At 36.9% G+C, this 14,805-nt stretch overlaps 2 protein-coding genes across 3 annotated transcripts; one reads left to right on the top strand and one right to left on the bottom strand.

Moving 5' to 3' along the window:
- Window positions 1–53: 53 nt before the first annotated feature.
- On the top strand, window positions 54–3,815 carry LOC113404940 (zinc finger C4H2 domain-containing protein). 2 transcript variants are annotated; one of them, XM_064216234.1, is made up of 5 exons: window positions 54–225; window positions 617–788; window positions 1,832–2,010; window positions 2,084–2,185; window positions 2,763–3,815. In XM_064216234.1, exons 1-5 carry the CDS (start codon window positions 167–169, stop codon window positions 2,887–2,889), a joined length of 639 nt encoding a protein of 212 aa, XP_064072304.1. In that variant the 5' UTR covers window positions 54–166; the 3' UTR covers window positions 2,890–3,815. The 2 variants fall into 2 exon arrangements, with proteins under 2 accessions (XP_064072304.1, XP_026501808.1); XM_026646023.2 differs by having other exon boundaries at window positions 2,084–2,224.
- Window positions 3,816–8,429: 4,614 nt separating this feature from the next.
- LOC113404939 (cathepsin L) lies at window positions 8,430–14,220 on the bottom strand. The gene is made up of 7 exons (XM_026646020.2): window positions 14,048–14,220; window positions 13,546–13,641; window positions 13,159–13,361; window positions 10,530–10,692; window positions 9,400–9,605; window positions 9,127–9,325; window positions 8,430–8,742 (listed from the first exon to the last, which is right to left on the bottom strand). Exons 2-7 carry the CDS (start codon window positions 13,636–13,638, stop codon window positions 8,581–8,583), a joined length of 1,026 nt encoding a protein of 341 aa, XP_026501805.1. The 5' UTR covers window positions 13,639–13,641; window positions 14,048–14,220; the 3' UTR covers window positions 8,430–8,580.
- Window positions 14,221–14,805: the final 585 nt, after the last annotated feature.

Raw genomic sequence — 14,805 nt, 5'->3', positions numbered from 1 at the left:
TGTTTGTAATAAACGGTATTTATAATCTGTAACACTGTTCTCTGATTGTCTAAATAATCTGTTTCCACTGCTTATTTCCAGTGTGTGTTTTCAGTCTATATACGTTTTGTGTTTTTCATTTAATTTTCTCAGCGAAGAAAATTTTATACTTTTATGCGCCCAAAAAATGACCGCTGAGAACGAAAGGGAAATATATCACAAATTAGAAGCCATGAAAGAGATCAGGTGAGTATATAACTTACTACTGAGTTTGGTAGAATGCCTTTTGCACCTGTAGACACGATCAATAAACACTTGACACCCCTATGTTTTCTTTTAAATCGCAGTTTAAATAAACAATGTTATTAATTATTGGTTGCATTTCAAATTAATCCTTATAATAAATATTTAAAAAAATAATAGAAAGCCATAATATCATCGGATGTTTGGGGCAGGGTTTATACGAAAAATATTTAATAGCGTAGTTTGCTTGTGTTTCATTAAAAAATAATAATATTATACATGAATTTCAGTACTTCTATAGATTTTCAATTTGTATATAACAATTCAATAAAATCCTATTGTCCTGTATTGAAAATTGATTAATGATTAATTAATAAAATTGTCAACATTACAGAAATAAGACAATTACTTTAGAACGCTTAAAGCGAAGCATTTTAAATGAGGTGCGTAGTGGCGATCAGGAGGGGCGCTGCCTTGCTCAATACAAAAGAGAAATGGAGTTGCTTCAACAAGAGAAGATGAGCCACGTAGAAGAACTGAGGCAAATACATGCTGACATAAATGCTGTGAGTATCTTCCAGTTTCATTTTGACCATGTTACAAATCAAATACAGCTCACATATAACTCTCTGCACACACATTCTTGTAAGCTATTCCTGCATTAGCTATTATGATATGCACATTGAAAGCATTAAATTACAGCAAAATAATTATAGTATAACTGTAAGCGAATGTACCAGTTAAAATAAGATGTAGTACAAAAATAGCATGGTAGTGTAAACACCAGATGTGTTCAGTGATGTTTGTTTTGTTAGCTCTGAGAACAATTGTAACTCCTCGCATTGTTTATATTATCTGGCAGCTCTCACTAAGGGCAAACTAGCCTATTATTTATCAATGCTTTTTAATATTGTTATCAGAGGCTTATTTAATATATCTATACTAATACATTGAGTTTAAAGTTTTTTAATATATATTTATCAAATATTTAAAATGAATCAGATTCAATATTGAACTGAAACAGAATCAATATTGCTGTTGTTATATTGTAATTATTTTAACCTTGTAATTAAATATGATCTCATCATTATCAAAGAAATAATATTATAATGTTTATTACTTTCTTTAAATTTTTTTAATAAATTTCAAGAAAAAATATTTGTTAGAAAATTAATCCAAAATTGACTTGTAAAATTATGAGTTTTATTAAGAAAGATGAATCAAATGAATCTTGAATATTTGGTTTACAAAAGAAGAATAAAGTTAAAATTAACTACTAAGCGGTGATTATAGACTTAATTTTTGGTATTTGTCAATAATAAGTGCTTGAACCAATGCCAACTTCTAAAAACAGTCTCAAGTATGCTCTGGGCTCTACATGTGCAGCTCCATACTTTTCGCAATGTGACAACTGATCGTATTCACGTATATTCGGCGGGTAACCGGCGGTCCGCTACAGCTCACAGATACATATATCACAATTCACAAAGTCACAAGTGAAAGTTATAAAGTATATCACTTTATGTACTCAAGATTTATGATCGAGGTAAGGAAATATGTCTGGTCTTCTAAAATTACACATGTCGATTTTATAAATGTCATTTTTCAGATGGAGACGGTCATAAAGCAGACGGAGGAGAGCATGTCTCGCAAGCTGTCCAACGCGTCCCGCCTGCACGAGGACTACCGGCCGCTGAAGACCGAGGTGGACCTGCTCCGGCGACAGTGCCTCGGCCTGGACCGGCTGCCCGACCTGCACGAGGAGGAGGGCAGCCCCATAACGCCCGAGTGAGTTCCGCGCCACGCGCCGCCCCGCGGCCCCGCCCCCGCCCCCGTCGCCACTAACGCCGTGTGCTTGCAGCCGCTTCCCGCCGGCGGCGCCGCGCGCGGGCCCGGCGGGCGCGGCGGCCGCCTTCCTGGCGCCCGCGCCGCGCAAGCCGCCGCCGCCGCCGCCCGCGTTCAGGTCTGCTCTCGAACGAGATTTCCTTACCGTCTCGCTGAGGTTCGATCGTGTTTCTTATGTTGCGCCCCCCGCCTTCCCCCGGATCCCGACCCCCGAGTCCGCTCGCTACGTTTATTTTGTTTTTCGAATCAATAATCGTTTTGAGTTTAAATAAACGTCAAAAATTTTAACATTTTGTACATTTTATGAAATAATTAATTAATTGTAATTTTTAATTTTTAGTAGCAATTTCCTCGTATCGATCTCTATCGTTTAACTTTTTAAATTTAGTCACTTAAATGATATACCACTTAGATTAAAAAAAGTTTAACGTTGCTTAGGCGACGTTACTGCGTCCAATATTCACTGGAACAATTCGGTAGAATAAGCTTTAGACCTTATCTCTAAGAGGAGAGCAGACCCTTACCTTACCTTTTTTATTTTATGATAAAACACAAATAAGCACAGATTTAGATTGTTTCTCCTTTTGTAAATATCATATATTTTGAATGACCCGAAATACGAGACGGGTGAAATGAATCAATTGGCTCTGTGAGACTGTATCACGAGCAGAGCCAAGGTGTATTGCCACTTGCAGACAGCAGCCGCCGCCCATGAAGTCGTGCCTGTCGTGCCACCAGCAGATCCACCGCAACGCGCCCATCTGTCCGCTCTGCAAGGCCAAGAGTCGCTCCAGGAACCCCAAGAAGCCCAAGAAGAAATAGTCCACCCCCCACTAGCCGGCGCTCTCCGCCCACAACCCACCGCGTGTTATTGGTTACCTGCTTCTCGAGAACAGGCCCTTTATCGTTTCGTGAGCTCACTCGTAGTGCCCAGTGATCTGAGTTTTTACTCTACTTAAATGTATTCTTTAATTTTCTACATATAAATGTACACGATGAACGGAATGTTTAAATATATATAACAATGGATGTTGTCACGTTGAGTGATTGTACTTTAAGCTTAATGTTAGTAGATACATCTCGATGCTTGTAAATAGTAGTATTATATATTTGTTAGGTCGGTGTTTCGTCTCGTGTGAGAACAAGCTAGTATTGAGGAGATCCAAATAGATTGTGCCAAATCGAAATGTAAATATTAATTCAGGACGTAGTTGTTTATAGTAAACTAAAGGCAGACTGTACAGTCTGAAGAAGTTACTGTTAAATGTGCCAACTAATTGCTGCTACGAATCTTTTCTAAATGATCAGGAGAAAAATAATATTAATAGTAATTCAACCACACTCAATGGCCAAACATAATAAATCAGAATTAGAATGATTCTTAATTTGAGGGATGATTTTTTAATAGTTAGGTAACTTATAAATATTCAGTTTTCATTGTCAATTTTCATAAAGAAAATTTGACAAAAGGTCAATTTTTCTTCGATCAAACTTAACTGGTGATCTGATAATCCGTTAATATAATATTCAAAGAATTCTAAAGTTGTGTCGATGTGATGAATTCTGACAGTGCCAGCTAGTCTTTGTTTTTAAATGATTGTGCTGTATATATCTCCATCTAAATTACATTCATGTATTAATTGTGATAGATGTAAATGTGTTAGTGTCGGTCCGTCAAGTTCTCTGTAAATAGCTGCACACTCGCTGTGAATATCATTTGTTTTTACAATATACAATTTTCGTGTCAATGACTTGTTTATTATATTTGTAGTGTATAGTTTTAGCCCCGAGATATCTATATTGAACTTAACTCACTTCATCGTCACGTCATCTATAATAAATAATATCTATTATAAATAATACCTATATGTAAGTAAATAATATCATATATCATTTTAAAACTGATGCTTAAACAAACATACTCTCTTCGGGATGTTTTTAACAAAGTAGGAATACTCACTGTTGCGTCACAGTATATTAACAACAATATTATGTATATTCACAGTAGCATTGATCGCTTTGATAAAATCAGTGGTAATCATTGTATGTGCACAAGAAGTAAGGATAAGCTTAGAACGCCAAGTTTGCGACTCCGCAAAGTCATTACATCATTCTTGGGGCAAGGTATCCGCTTCTATAATAAAATTCCGCAGACATTTTTAACTTTGCCGTTTCATAGATTCAAGTCATTTGTAAAAAATACATTGGTAAAGGAGGCATATTATTCGATACAAGATTATATTGATGATAAAAAGCGTGGAGTTAATGCTTGTTGACTTCCAGGCAGGAGACATAACATACATATATAATTGTATTTAAATAACATGACTGTATTTTTAGATGTTGAAAAAGAGTAACTACTGAGTTTTTCGCCGGTTCTTCTCGGTAGAATTACATTGCGAACTGGTGGTAGCTTTACTTTAAATAGTTTGTTAAATGACGATTCTAAAGTGCTTGTAAAAGCCTACTTGAATAAAGTATATTTTGATTTGATTTGATTTAACAAAATATCTTAAGACATTCAACACGTGGAAACTGTGAGCTGAGCAGTATGTTGCAATGCGAATAATAACAAGAAGCTTCAGCCACTCATCGGGTATTCTACCGGCAAACAGGAATACTTCGTATTGTTATGTTCCGGTTTGAAGGATGAGAGAGTCAGTGTAACTACAAACGACATAACATCTTAGTTCCCAAGATTGATGGGGATGGAAGGAATGGTTAACAGTCAGTTATAGTTGACATGGGTACGTCGCGATCGACGTAAGCTTGTTATGAAGTAAATAAATATATACATTTAAGCCACGCCAGAATTATTTAAAACATTGATTTTTATAAATGATTAAATAATAGCGCAATGGCGATATAAGGTATACTTAACATCTCCTGTAGCGCCAGTGGCTTGTCGGGGGTGATGACTCACCATCAGGTGGCCTACATGTATCATAAAAAAAGTTCTATATAACATATAACCTATATTCGTGTCCGGTATGATTTGGCGGATATTGAACGAATCACCAAAATAGTAAGTTACAATTAAAAATATAGTTTTAATTAAAAAAAAAAAAAACAATTTATTCAACGTTTTCTTGTGTGTATTAGGAAGCGACATTTTTCTCTGAGCCTACGTTGATATAACGAGGTATAAGTATTCATAAAAATATACAACATAAATACTCCATAGCTTACGTCCGCACTGTAACTAATCTATCTTAATGTGAAAGTTAACCTCTTTAAAACATTAGAATGATAAGTATTATCTACTTGTATCTACGTAATAAATATTTGTTGGATCTAGGTCAGACGAAAGCGTCACGTGATTGACCCACGGGTCACTGTAATAACACATACGCGGCTTGTCAATAATTGTCGCGTTTCTTTCTGCACAGCTACATGACATAAATAAAAAACAATATTAACTAAGTCCCATGTGTGTGTACTTATGTAGGTATATTATTTACTTTACTATGAAACAAGAAAATATTTATTTAATTATAACAATATTCTAAAAGTAGCAAGTTGACTTAAAAGTAAATAACGGCTGTTTTAACTTTATAATCATGAATAATAAAATAATTACTCATCGAATGTGTTGAACAATCATATTAATTGTGTCGCATTTCAAACTGCTTACAAAGTAAATATAAAAGTAGGTGACAAAGGTCAGTAGCCCCACAACCTGCATCGCTTGCGAGAGACAATACTTAATAGAATTTCTTTAATTAAACTATTTAACCCGACTTTAAATAAGAAAGATTTTCTCAATTCAGTTGTATTTTTTTGTTTCCTCAAAACTCCGTTATTTATGAGCCGAATTAAAAAAAATTTTTTTGCTTGTGAGGATTACCTACTACCTGTTTGGTCGCATTTAAATTTGAAAAAAATATAGTGTTTTTAATTTTTTATGGGCTCGAATTTTATTTACTTATAATTACTTTTCTCTGAGTATAATTTTAAGTCGTGTTTTTCTTTAAATTTCCCGGCGATTAATGTAGTAGCTAAACACACAATGCATATATTTCTTGCTAAAATATGACAAAAAAAAATCGATTTAAAAGATTTAAGCAATTAGACCGAACAATTTTTTGCTCATTAAATAATCATGATTATGCTAGTGCACATACAAGTAGGTGACATGATCTGCTCACACTGTTTCCTATTGCCTGTTGATTAAAGGTTAGATCAATGCGATAATCGATTTGGTCCAGTCAATTCCGAATCCGTCATGTTTTGCATTACAGCGCTTTTGTTAATAATGAAGATAAATTCACTCAGGTCTGCCTGATGCCTCTGAAGCTGAAGATCAAATTAGATCTAAAAAAGGAGAAAACCCATGAGGGTCTGATTTCTGGATCAGATCCACCAAAATGGGTTTTAGTTATAAAAGTGTAATATAGTAGTTGGTAATTTAGTCAGCTCATAATTCTCGAGTCGAGTCTTTTTTTTTCATTCTGAAAGTTGTGTTTTATGTTTGATTAGTGTAACAATATCATCTATTGCTTGTAACAAAGAAATTAATTTCATAGATATTTTTCAAAATAATTGCGTTTATTGTTGCTTAGTGAATGTATGAGCCGAGATGGCCCAATGGTTAGAACACGTGTATCTTAACCGATGATTTCGGGTTTAAACCAAGGCAAGCACCACTGAACTTTCATTTCATTATACTTCGATACAAGTTACAATGAGACGACAAGCTTCATTATGTTCACGTACGGTTGATTAATTAATTTGTAATGGTTTACATTTTAATTAAACAAATTCTTGACTGAGCGATTTGACGATTACCTATCGCCTCGTTAGACTTTATTCTAGTCGTAGAGTCGCTATTATATTTTATTATTACACTGCTACTATACGTATACGTATCTAGTAACATCTCCCGCGGACGTACCGGACTCATCGCACCTCTTTAGGTACTCGTCATGTTGTTGAAATCATTACGGACATCATTACGATGTGTGTTAAGAGTTTTGATAATCGACATTTATTCTAATATTTAAAGAGGTAACATGTTTTTGTTTGTATTTAGGGTGTACCCTACGGAACTAATGATCCAATTAAAAAGAACAAAATTACATTATTCTTTAACGCTATAAATTATATTTATATCGTGCACATTAGCTGAGTTATCACAATTTGTGTCTGGTAAATAATTTTCATACGCTGTCTAAAAAAATGTTTAATATTAAATCAATGTATTGTAGTCTGATCAGTCTTCAATAATTCTACATAAAAATCCTTGACACATTAACTTTTCCACTTAATTTTACTTATTTATATTTGTTGTAAGCTTAGTAGTCTTATGTTCCGTTGAGTCTGCGTCCATAGGATGTGTACTTAGTTTTATATTGGCCAGGCTATAAATAAGTACTATAAAACGTAAGTTATCTTGTTAATAAAGTCTATAGAAATGGCTGTTATTGCCCGTATCTCTATCTTTTAAGTTAAACTAATTGTAAAAATGTTTATCTATTACAGACCTTTTTTTCATATTGGTAGACGGACGAGCAAATGGGCCACCAGATGGTAAGTGGTCACCACCGCCCATAGACAAATTCCTTACATTGCCAATGTGCCACCAACCTTGGGCACTAAGATGTTATTTCCCTTGTGCATGTAGTTACACTGGCTCACTCACCCTTCAAACCGGAATACAGCAACACTGGGTACTGCTGTTTGGCGGTAGAATACAAAGCTCTACCACCAAGTAATAAAATTTTGTAAATTACCTTGACCATTTAATATACGCAACGGAAAAATCATTCACAGCAAAAGGGGTCCCCGGATAAACAAAATTTTGACCTCTGCAGTTAAAGAAATTTAAATTTTGAATGAAAGTCGTGAAAAAATTCTGATCGTGAATATTGCGCAATAACATTACGACACAAATGGTTTTTTTTTATATTATTCAAACCTATCTTTCAATTATAATAGACTTATAAAAATAAATATACCTCATATATTTTTGGTAGGCGAACTTATCATCACAAAGACAAATAAACGACTTTGACACTGCGTTGACGCGAGCCTTCTTCTTAGTCGCGAATATTAATTGAATTTTAGACGATTTCAGATATCGGAACTTAAGAAACAAAACTAAAGTGGAGATAAGAACGTAAGTTGTATAATTAACAAAGATATATTAATCAAGTTTGTAGCGCAATATTTGTATCACAATTCGGCAGAGCTGGACTCAAAAGGCGTGGTATGCGTAAAAGTAAGGGCTGTTTATTTTCTAGTCCTTTGATTGCAATAGGCCACAGCTGGTATAGAACGTATCTCTGATCAATCAGAATAACACGAGCGCACGAGCGGGCGACACGTGTTCGACACTCGTGGGGGCGAAGGAAAAGGAAACATCGTTTTCATAAAATATTTATTATCTATTTTTTATTCTATATCACATGAATTAATGACAGATAAAAAGTTTATTGAATATTTTTACTTAAAACGATTAACTTAACGCTAGGAATGTGAGACGGCCGACGGTGGTCGTGCGCACCGCGAGGCTCAGACGAGCGGGTAGGAGGCGGCCGAGGCGATGCCGCAGTGGTTGTCGCGGTTGCGCGCCATCTTGATGTAGCCGAGCTCGCCCCACGAGCGGCCCCACGAGTTCTTCACGAGCCAGTAGTCGCCGCCCTCCTCGTCCGTGCCGTAGCCCACCACCAGCACCTGCGATTAAGGCTTCCTTGTTGCCATTTATACTAGTTTATAACGATAGTGATGCTAAATGATTTCAGGGAGGACATGATTGTACCGACGCAGCAGCAGGATATGTAGAGCGCTGGAACGTTTAACATGAACTGTTGTCATTACTCGATAAGCCGTTACGATACATTCGTTATGAAAGAGTGCCAACCTGTTTATTTTATTAGATACAATGCGTCGACCTGAGCGCGGAGCCATTTCGATACGATACGTACGACGTTGGAAAACCAGATGACACCGGGCCGTGCCGTGCCGTCTCACTCAGCATAATATTATAACGTAGTCGTTCTTTTTTTTAATAATAACTCTGTCGGTTCGAATCTACAAGGATAGAGGGCGACGACTCACCCCGTGGTCGAGGTTGCTGGAGGAGCAGTTCTCGTCGTAGTAGACTCCGGTAGCATAGAGCTGGAAGGACTCCTGGCTGGCGTCGATGGCGACGGAGACGGGCCCCACGGTGGCCACGGCCTGCTTCAGCTTCTCCTCGTCACCCTCGGGCACGTCCACGAAGCCCACGTCGTCCGCGCCCACGTTCTTGGGGTTGTACCTGCAACGGCCGGCGGTCAGGGGCTGGCGGTCAGGGGCTGGCGGACCCTCGGGACGGCCGACGCTCACGCGTACCTGCACTTGTCGTCGACGGCCTCGTAGGGGTAGGTCTTCTCCATGTCGATGCCTCGGTTGTCGCGGATGTACTTGAAGGCGTTGTCCATGAGGCCGCCGTTGCAGCCGTTGTTGCCGTACGCGCTCGAGCAGTCGATGAGGTTCTGCTCCGACAGCGACACGAGGAAGCCGCTCTTGCGGAAGTGCTGCGCCTCCAGCGCGCCCGTCTGCGGCCCACAGAGGCTTGTCGAAACATTTATTGTAAAATGTTTCGATTTTAGATAAACATAAACAAATGTGTGGTGAATATTTATTTTTTCAAACAATATGATTGTCACATTTTATGTGTTTTTACTAGTTCAGGAAAATCAAATGTATACAATTCATACGGGTTAAAGCCATTCGCCACCAACAAGTCAAATTGTTCCAAAAATAAAAAGATCTTTCCCACACTCGATACTAATATTTGCTAATGATTGCGTGAGATCGTCGTGTGGATATAAATATATGTATATGTACGGATGTATGTATGTATGTATGGCTTCGTGGCATCAACAGAAGATACTAATAATCTCATTAGAAAACCTACTCTAAATAATCTTTTAACAAAATATTGAGAGAACTTTCGTAGTATTCGTGTTACTAACACGAAGCCCTACAGTCGGATCCGATTTCTATCAAAACGTAATAAATAATAATGTTATTGTTATGTTATTGTGGCAGATGGAATTTAAAACTCATGTATAAAAGTTTATCGAGTGAATCAGAGTGAGTCACTTCGCGAGTGAATACATAACCGCATGCGAACAGAACACTCACGCCCCTCGTGAATAACAACAACAATATTACAACGATATATAACGACTGGAGCACAGGAATGGACGATGTTTTATAATAAATCTTTCTAATTTAAATATTGTCACGTCGGCGGAGGGCGGGACTCGTGTATCCAAAAGCGAACACGAACGTTCACATCGAACGCTTATCTATATCGATCATAGTAGCGAAGTTTATAGCGGATGCAATCACAACGCATGTTGCATCAGACTTCATGTTGATGGGTAACATTTTGTGTCATTGGAACAAGGACCGTGTTTCGTGGATGCTGTGTGTGGAGGAGGGTCGTGTGGGTGCGGAGGGCGGATACTCACGGCGCTGAAGGACCAACAGGAGCCGCACTTGCCCTGGTCCTTGACATCGGTGACTGCGCCCTGCGTGCGCCAGTCTACCTGCTCCGGCAGCACCACGTTGGCGGGCGACAGGAACGTGGCCCCGCGCGAGTCACGGCCCTTGCTGTAGAGCCCCTTGTTGTGTCTGCCGACGGAAGAGCTTAGTTCTTACTCGAGTCGAACAGCTACTCGATATTGATACTGCTCGAATTGTATATTATACATAACAGAAGCTCAAACTGTTTTCATCTTGCAAGGGAGAGATGTCCGGTTTATTTGTGTTTTCAACAAAACATGGATACTTCCAGTTGTGTCACAATATACCACTAGATTACATGGTTGAAAAGAGTACAAGGATTGTCGGTTATTAATCTATAATAAATTATATAATTGCAACGGTGGAAAAGAGCAGCTACTGAGTCTGTTGCAGATTCCTCTCGTTAAAATCTATGATATGTTTATGTAATCCCGTAAAATGATTCAAAAGACAACTGGAATAAAGTACTAGCTGAACTTTTGGCTTCACCATAAAACAATTTTAGCAAGTATAATGCTTCAAATTTGTTTTTGAAATTTCTTCAAAATCAATACAGCTGTGGAAATGTTACTATCGAGAAGAACCGGTGAGATTCAGTATTAACTCTTTTCCACTGTTTTAATTACAGAGCAAGTCAGTAAAGAACAATTAAATGTGCGTATGTCCTGCCCAGATGTCACAAAAGACTAAGTCCACGCTTTTTTATGATTAATATAATATTGTATTAAGTATTATGCCTTATTTACCAATTTTTATATATATATATATATGAACTTCTATGAAATATGAAAATCTCATTATAGAAACGAATACCGCGCCTGGGAAGGACGTATTAATTTTGAGAAGTCGGAAACTATGTGTTATCAGTTTACTTTTCTTCCTCGTATTCTATACAAGGATTGTGACCGTTTCATTCCTAAGGGAGTCTCGAGCTTATAAAGAGACCGGAGGAGAGACATTTTACAGGATGAAAAAAGTTTTAATATCCGACTTCTAACTTTACTTTACTTTTATCAGTGTTGATGTATAGTTTACTAATTCACAATTAGCCTTTTTCTTCAACTTTAAAAAATCATCAGCAAAAAATACAACATCACAAACACCTCTAACATCAAAAGGATGATCTTGTACGTGTATAACAAAAATAAAAAAGGACCCAAAATTGATCCTTGTTTTAAATTTTCAATAACATTTGCTCCTCCGGAAATTGTTATGTAAAATGAATAAACCTACACCGAACACACATTATACAATTAATCACTACATTAATTACTACGTTACTGTACAAGTCATCATTGTCATCACTAAACACTCGACAAGGAAAATTATAAATTATTTCCAAGGGAAACGTCTTGGCTTGCAGATATAAATGTTTGTTTGAATATACATATTAAAATTTGCAAATCATGTAATTACATCACACAATAATACTGTGAGTTTTTTTGTTGTAACGAAAAACCGACGATAGTCGTCAAGTGAATGTTTTTTTTAATGTTCGTGATCAAACTAAATCACTCGCCGAGAATTACTGATCACAGGGTTGCGCTCCCCGAGCTCAAGCGAGCACATAGACCCAAAAGCAGTTCAAGTCGTCGAGCAGGCATTGACCTTCGGTCCGTCATTTTGCTTCGCTGCGGTGTAAAAAGATTTTTGCAAACTCGTTCGTTACAAAATATATTACGGGGTACTTGAACATGTATTCAAACCGGATTCCAATAAACGTCCGACAACAACGCTCGGAAACAACTCACTATATCATATCATTAAGTAGGAAGTCCTAAGGTTGTTAGTAAATAATGAACGTGATTGTCTATGTGATTAGCTTAGTACTTATGATATGTTATCTATAATTAATATATAGAGGGTCCCCATAATTTTAAATACAGTAATATAGAATAATAAAAACGTAATCGACACTAGTCTTGCGATAATAATACAACATTATAATAGGAAATCTTCAAAATTGGATAAATAGCACACGTCATTGAATTCGCTTACTCGCGACCTACCTAAAACTTTGTCTTTCAATAACAAAATAAGGTCACGACGAGGAAAAAATAACGCCACTAATGTTACGGAACACAAAGAAGTTCCTCAATACGTCTTATCGTGCTGAAGTAGTAGGGACTCCCGAGTCTGTTTGTGTAACTTCGATACGAAAACAAAAACAAGAGCGACGCGAGCAGCGTGTGAGCGACATCCGGGCGGCGCTCAGCGGCCGCCACGCGCTGCAGTCGCGCTTGCGACGCAAGAGGCAGAGGTCGAAGACTTTGGATCAAAACAAAGCGTTTTTAAGGTCACTGGAGCTATGTTTACCGATTTACATTCACATCGAATGTATCGGTAAAAAGAATATTACTTTTCAGAGATAAGATATATGTCAACTAATTCATATGATAAGGATTAATTTATTTAATGTAATACTAAAATATTCTTTTTTTGTTTTACAAGCAGAACTTTACCGGTAAGGAGTTTTTATTGTTTTGATCGAGCATGACGTCACACGAGTGAGGTGGATCGGACCTCGTCGAGTGAGGTCGACTATCGCGCTGTAGGGCGTAGACGTGCACTCACTTGGCGGTGCGGTTGAACCCGTTCATGGTGTGCACGAACTCGTGGTGCAGCATGTCCGCGTACTTGTTGGTGCCGAGGCGGTACGTCACCTGGCCGCGCTCGAAGCGCTGGTTGTGCTTCGCCACCTTATGTTTGTTCTCAGCGTAGATCTTCATACGGAATCGTTCCTCGGTCTCGCTTTCGTACGATTTCTTGTGTTCGAGCTAATATGCAAACGATGTTTTCATTGTCATTCAAGTATATTACAAAAAAAATCTCGGCTTGAATTTTAAATACAAAATCCATGGAAAAGATAATGTCATTATACAACTTTTCGACGTAAAATCAAAAAGATGGTTCATTAAAACTGAATATTGAAGTAATATTTTATTACGTGATTTTGCTTACCTTGAAGGCGTTCCATTCCTCGCGGACGAGGTCGAAGAAGCTGACGGCACTGACCGCCGCCACTAACACCAACAGCACAACCAGGCTCTTCATTGTCTACATTAAAAATCATAAGATTGGTTTAAAAAATTAGTCAAAAGGAATATATTTGCAAAAAAAAGAAAGATTATATTTTTTTTCAACTAATTAGTTAAGTAGGTAATACCTATTTAAAAACAAAGTAACCTATGGAGGAGGACGCTTTGTTTCGTGGAAAAAATTGTCTTAGTGGGTAATTTGGAAACTTAATTTATACCTAGTTTTGTTAAATTAAGTTTCCAATTCCAAATTACTGCATTCTCGTTAACTGTTATGAATTTCTTAATGAATCAATCATTGCAAATAATGATAAAAGCGACACACTAGTACACGACTCACAACTACATAACAACATAACACGCAATACAAAATAGGTGTGGTGTGATTTATAAATTATAAAAATATAATTCATGATTTGTCTTACCTTAATTTATATTTAAAGTATGATCAGTCCGCGTAACTAATGCGAAGAAATAAGAATAGACAGCAGCAGCAAAACACGTTTAGAAACTTTAAGTACTAAGTCATTAAATAATATGCGAAAGGAAAAATGCAAGTCACACGCAGACGTGAATTCTACTTGACTGCGCCAGCTAAATTAATTTACTTTTGTAAACAGCTAACTTTGTGTTTGTCGCTTACTTGCTTTTTATACCAATCAACATTCAATTTCGATCTTACATTCGTACGATTACGAACTATTCAACTTGATCTAAGGAACAAATTACTCTAAAAACGAATGAATGAATGAACATATTCCCCACAGATAGAAATAACATATTTTTTTATTTACAGATTAATAATTGTTAAAAATCTATGATCTAAGTAATTCTGGCGTAGATTAAATGTATATATTTAATGAATAAATAACTATACTAACAACTATCAACCACGGGAACTAAGATGTAATGACCCTTATGCCTGAAGGTACATTTGCTTTTGCTCACTCACCCTTTAAACCGGAACACAAGAACAAGAACATACAAGAATGTTTGGTGATGATATTGTTTTATAATGTACATATTTTAGAAACACCACTGTGAAAGAATGTTTATAAAAATATATTTATTTACATAAGAATTCTTAACGGTATTAATTATACACAAACCAAAATTAAAAATAGTTACTATATAAATTGTGGCAAGAATTCGACCAGTTGTACCCCGTTGAATCGTAAATCCG

The sequence above is a fragment of the Vanessa tameamea genome, chromosome 11, assembly GCF_037043105.1.
Source record: "Vanessa tameamea isolate UH-Manoa-2023 chromosome 11, ilVanTame1 primary haplotype, whole genome shotgun sequence".
NCBI classification, from domain to species: Eukaryota; Metazoa; Arthropoda; class Insecta; order Lepidoptera; family Nymphalidae; genus Vanessa; species Vanessa tameamea.
The sequence above is the reverse complement of the archived record's forward strand: the minus strand, read 5'-3'. Positions and strand labels throughout refer to the sequence as shown.

Coding starts and splice junctions, on each gene's coding strand:
- LOC113404939 (XM_026646020.2), bottom strand. CDS start 13,638: ATGAAGAGCCTGGTTGTGCTGTTGGTGTTAGTGGCGGCGGTCAGTGCC. Junction 13,362..13,545: donor AGGAATGGAACGCCTTCAAG/GTAAGCAAAATC, acceptor TTTGCATATTAG/CTCGAACACAAGAAATCGTA. Junction 8,743..9,126: donor CCAGCAACCTCGACCACGGG/GTGAGTCGTCGC, acceptor CCTTAATCGCAG/GTGCTGGTGGTGGGCTACGG.
- LOC113404940 (XM_026646023.2), top strand. CDS start 167: ATGACCGCTGAGAACGAAAGGGAAATATATCACAAATTAGAAGCCATG. Junction 789..1,831: donor TACATGCTGACATAAATGCT/GTGAGTATCTTC, acceptor GTCATTTTTCAG/ATGGAGACGGTCATAAAGCA. Junction 2,011..2,083: donor GGCAGCCCCATAACGCCCGA/GTGAGTTCCGCG, acceptor GTGTGCTTGCAG/CCGCTTCCCGCCGGCGGCGC.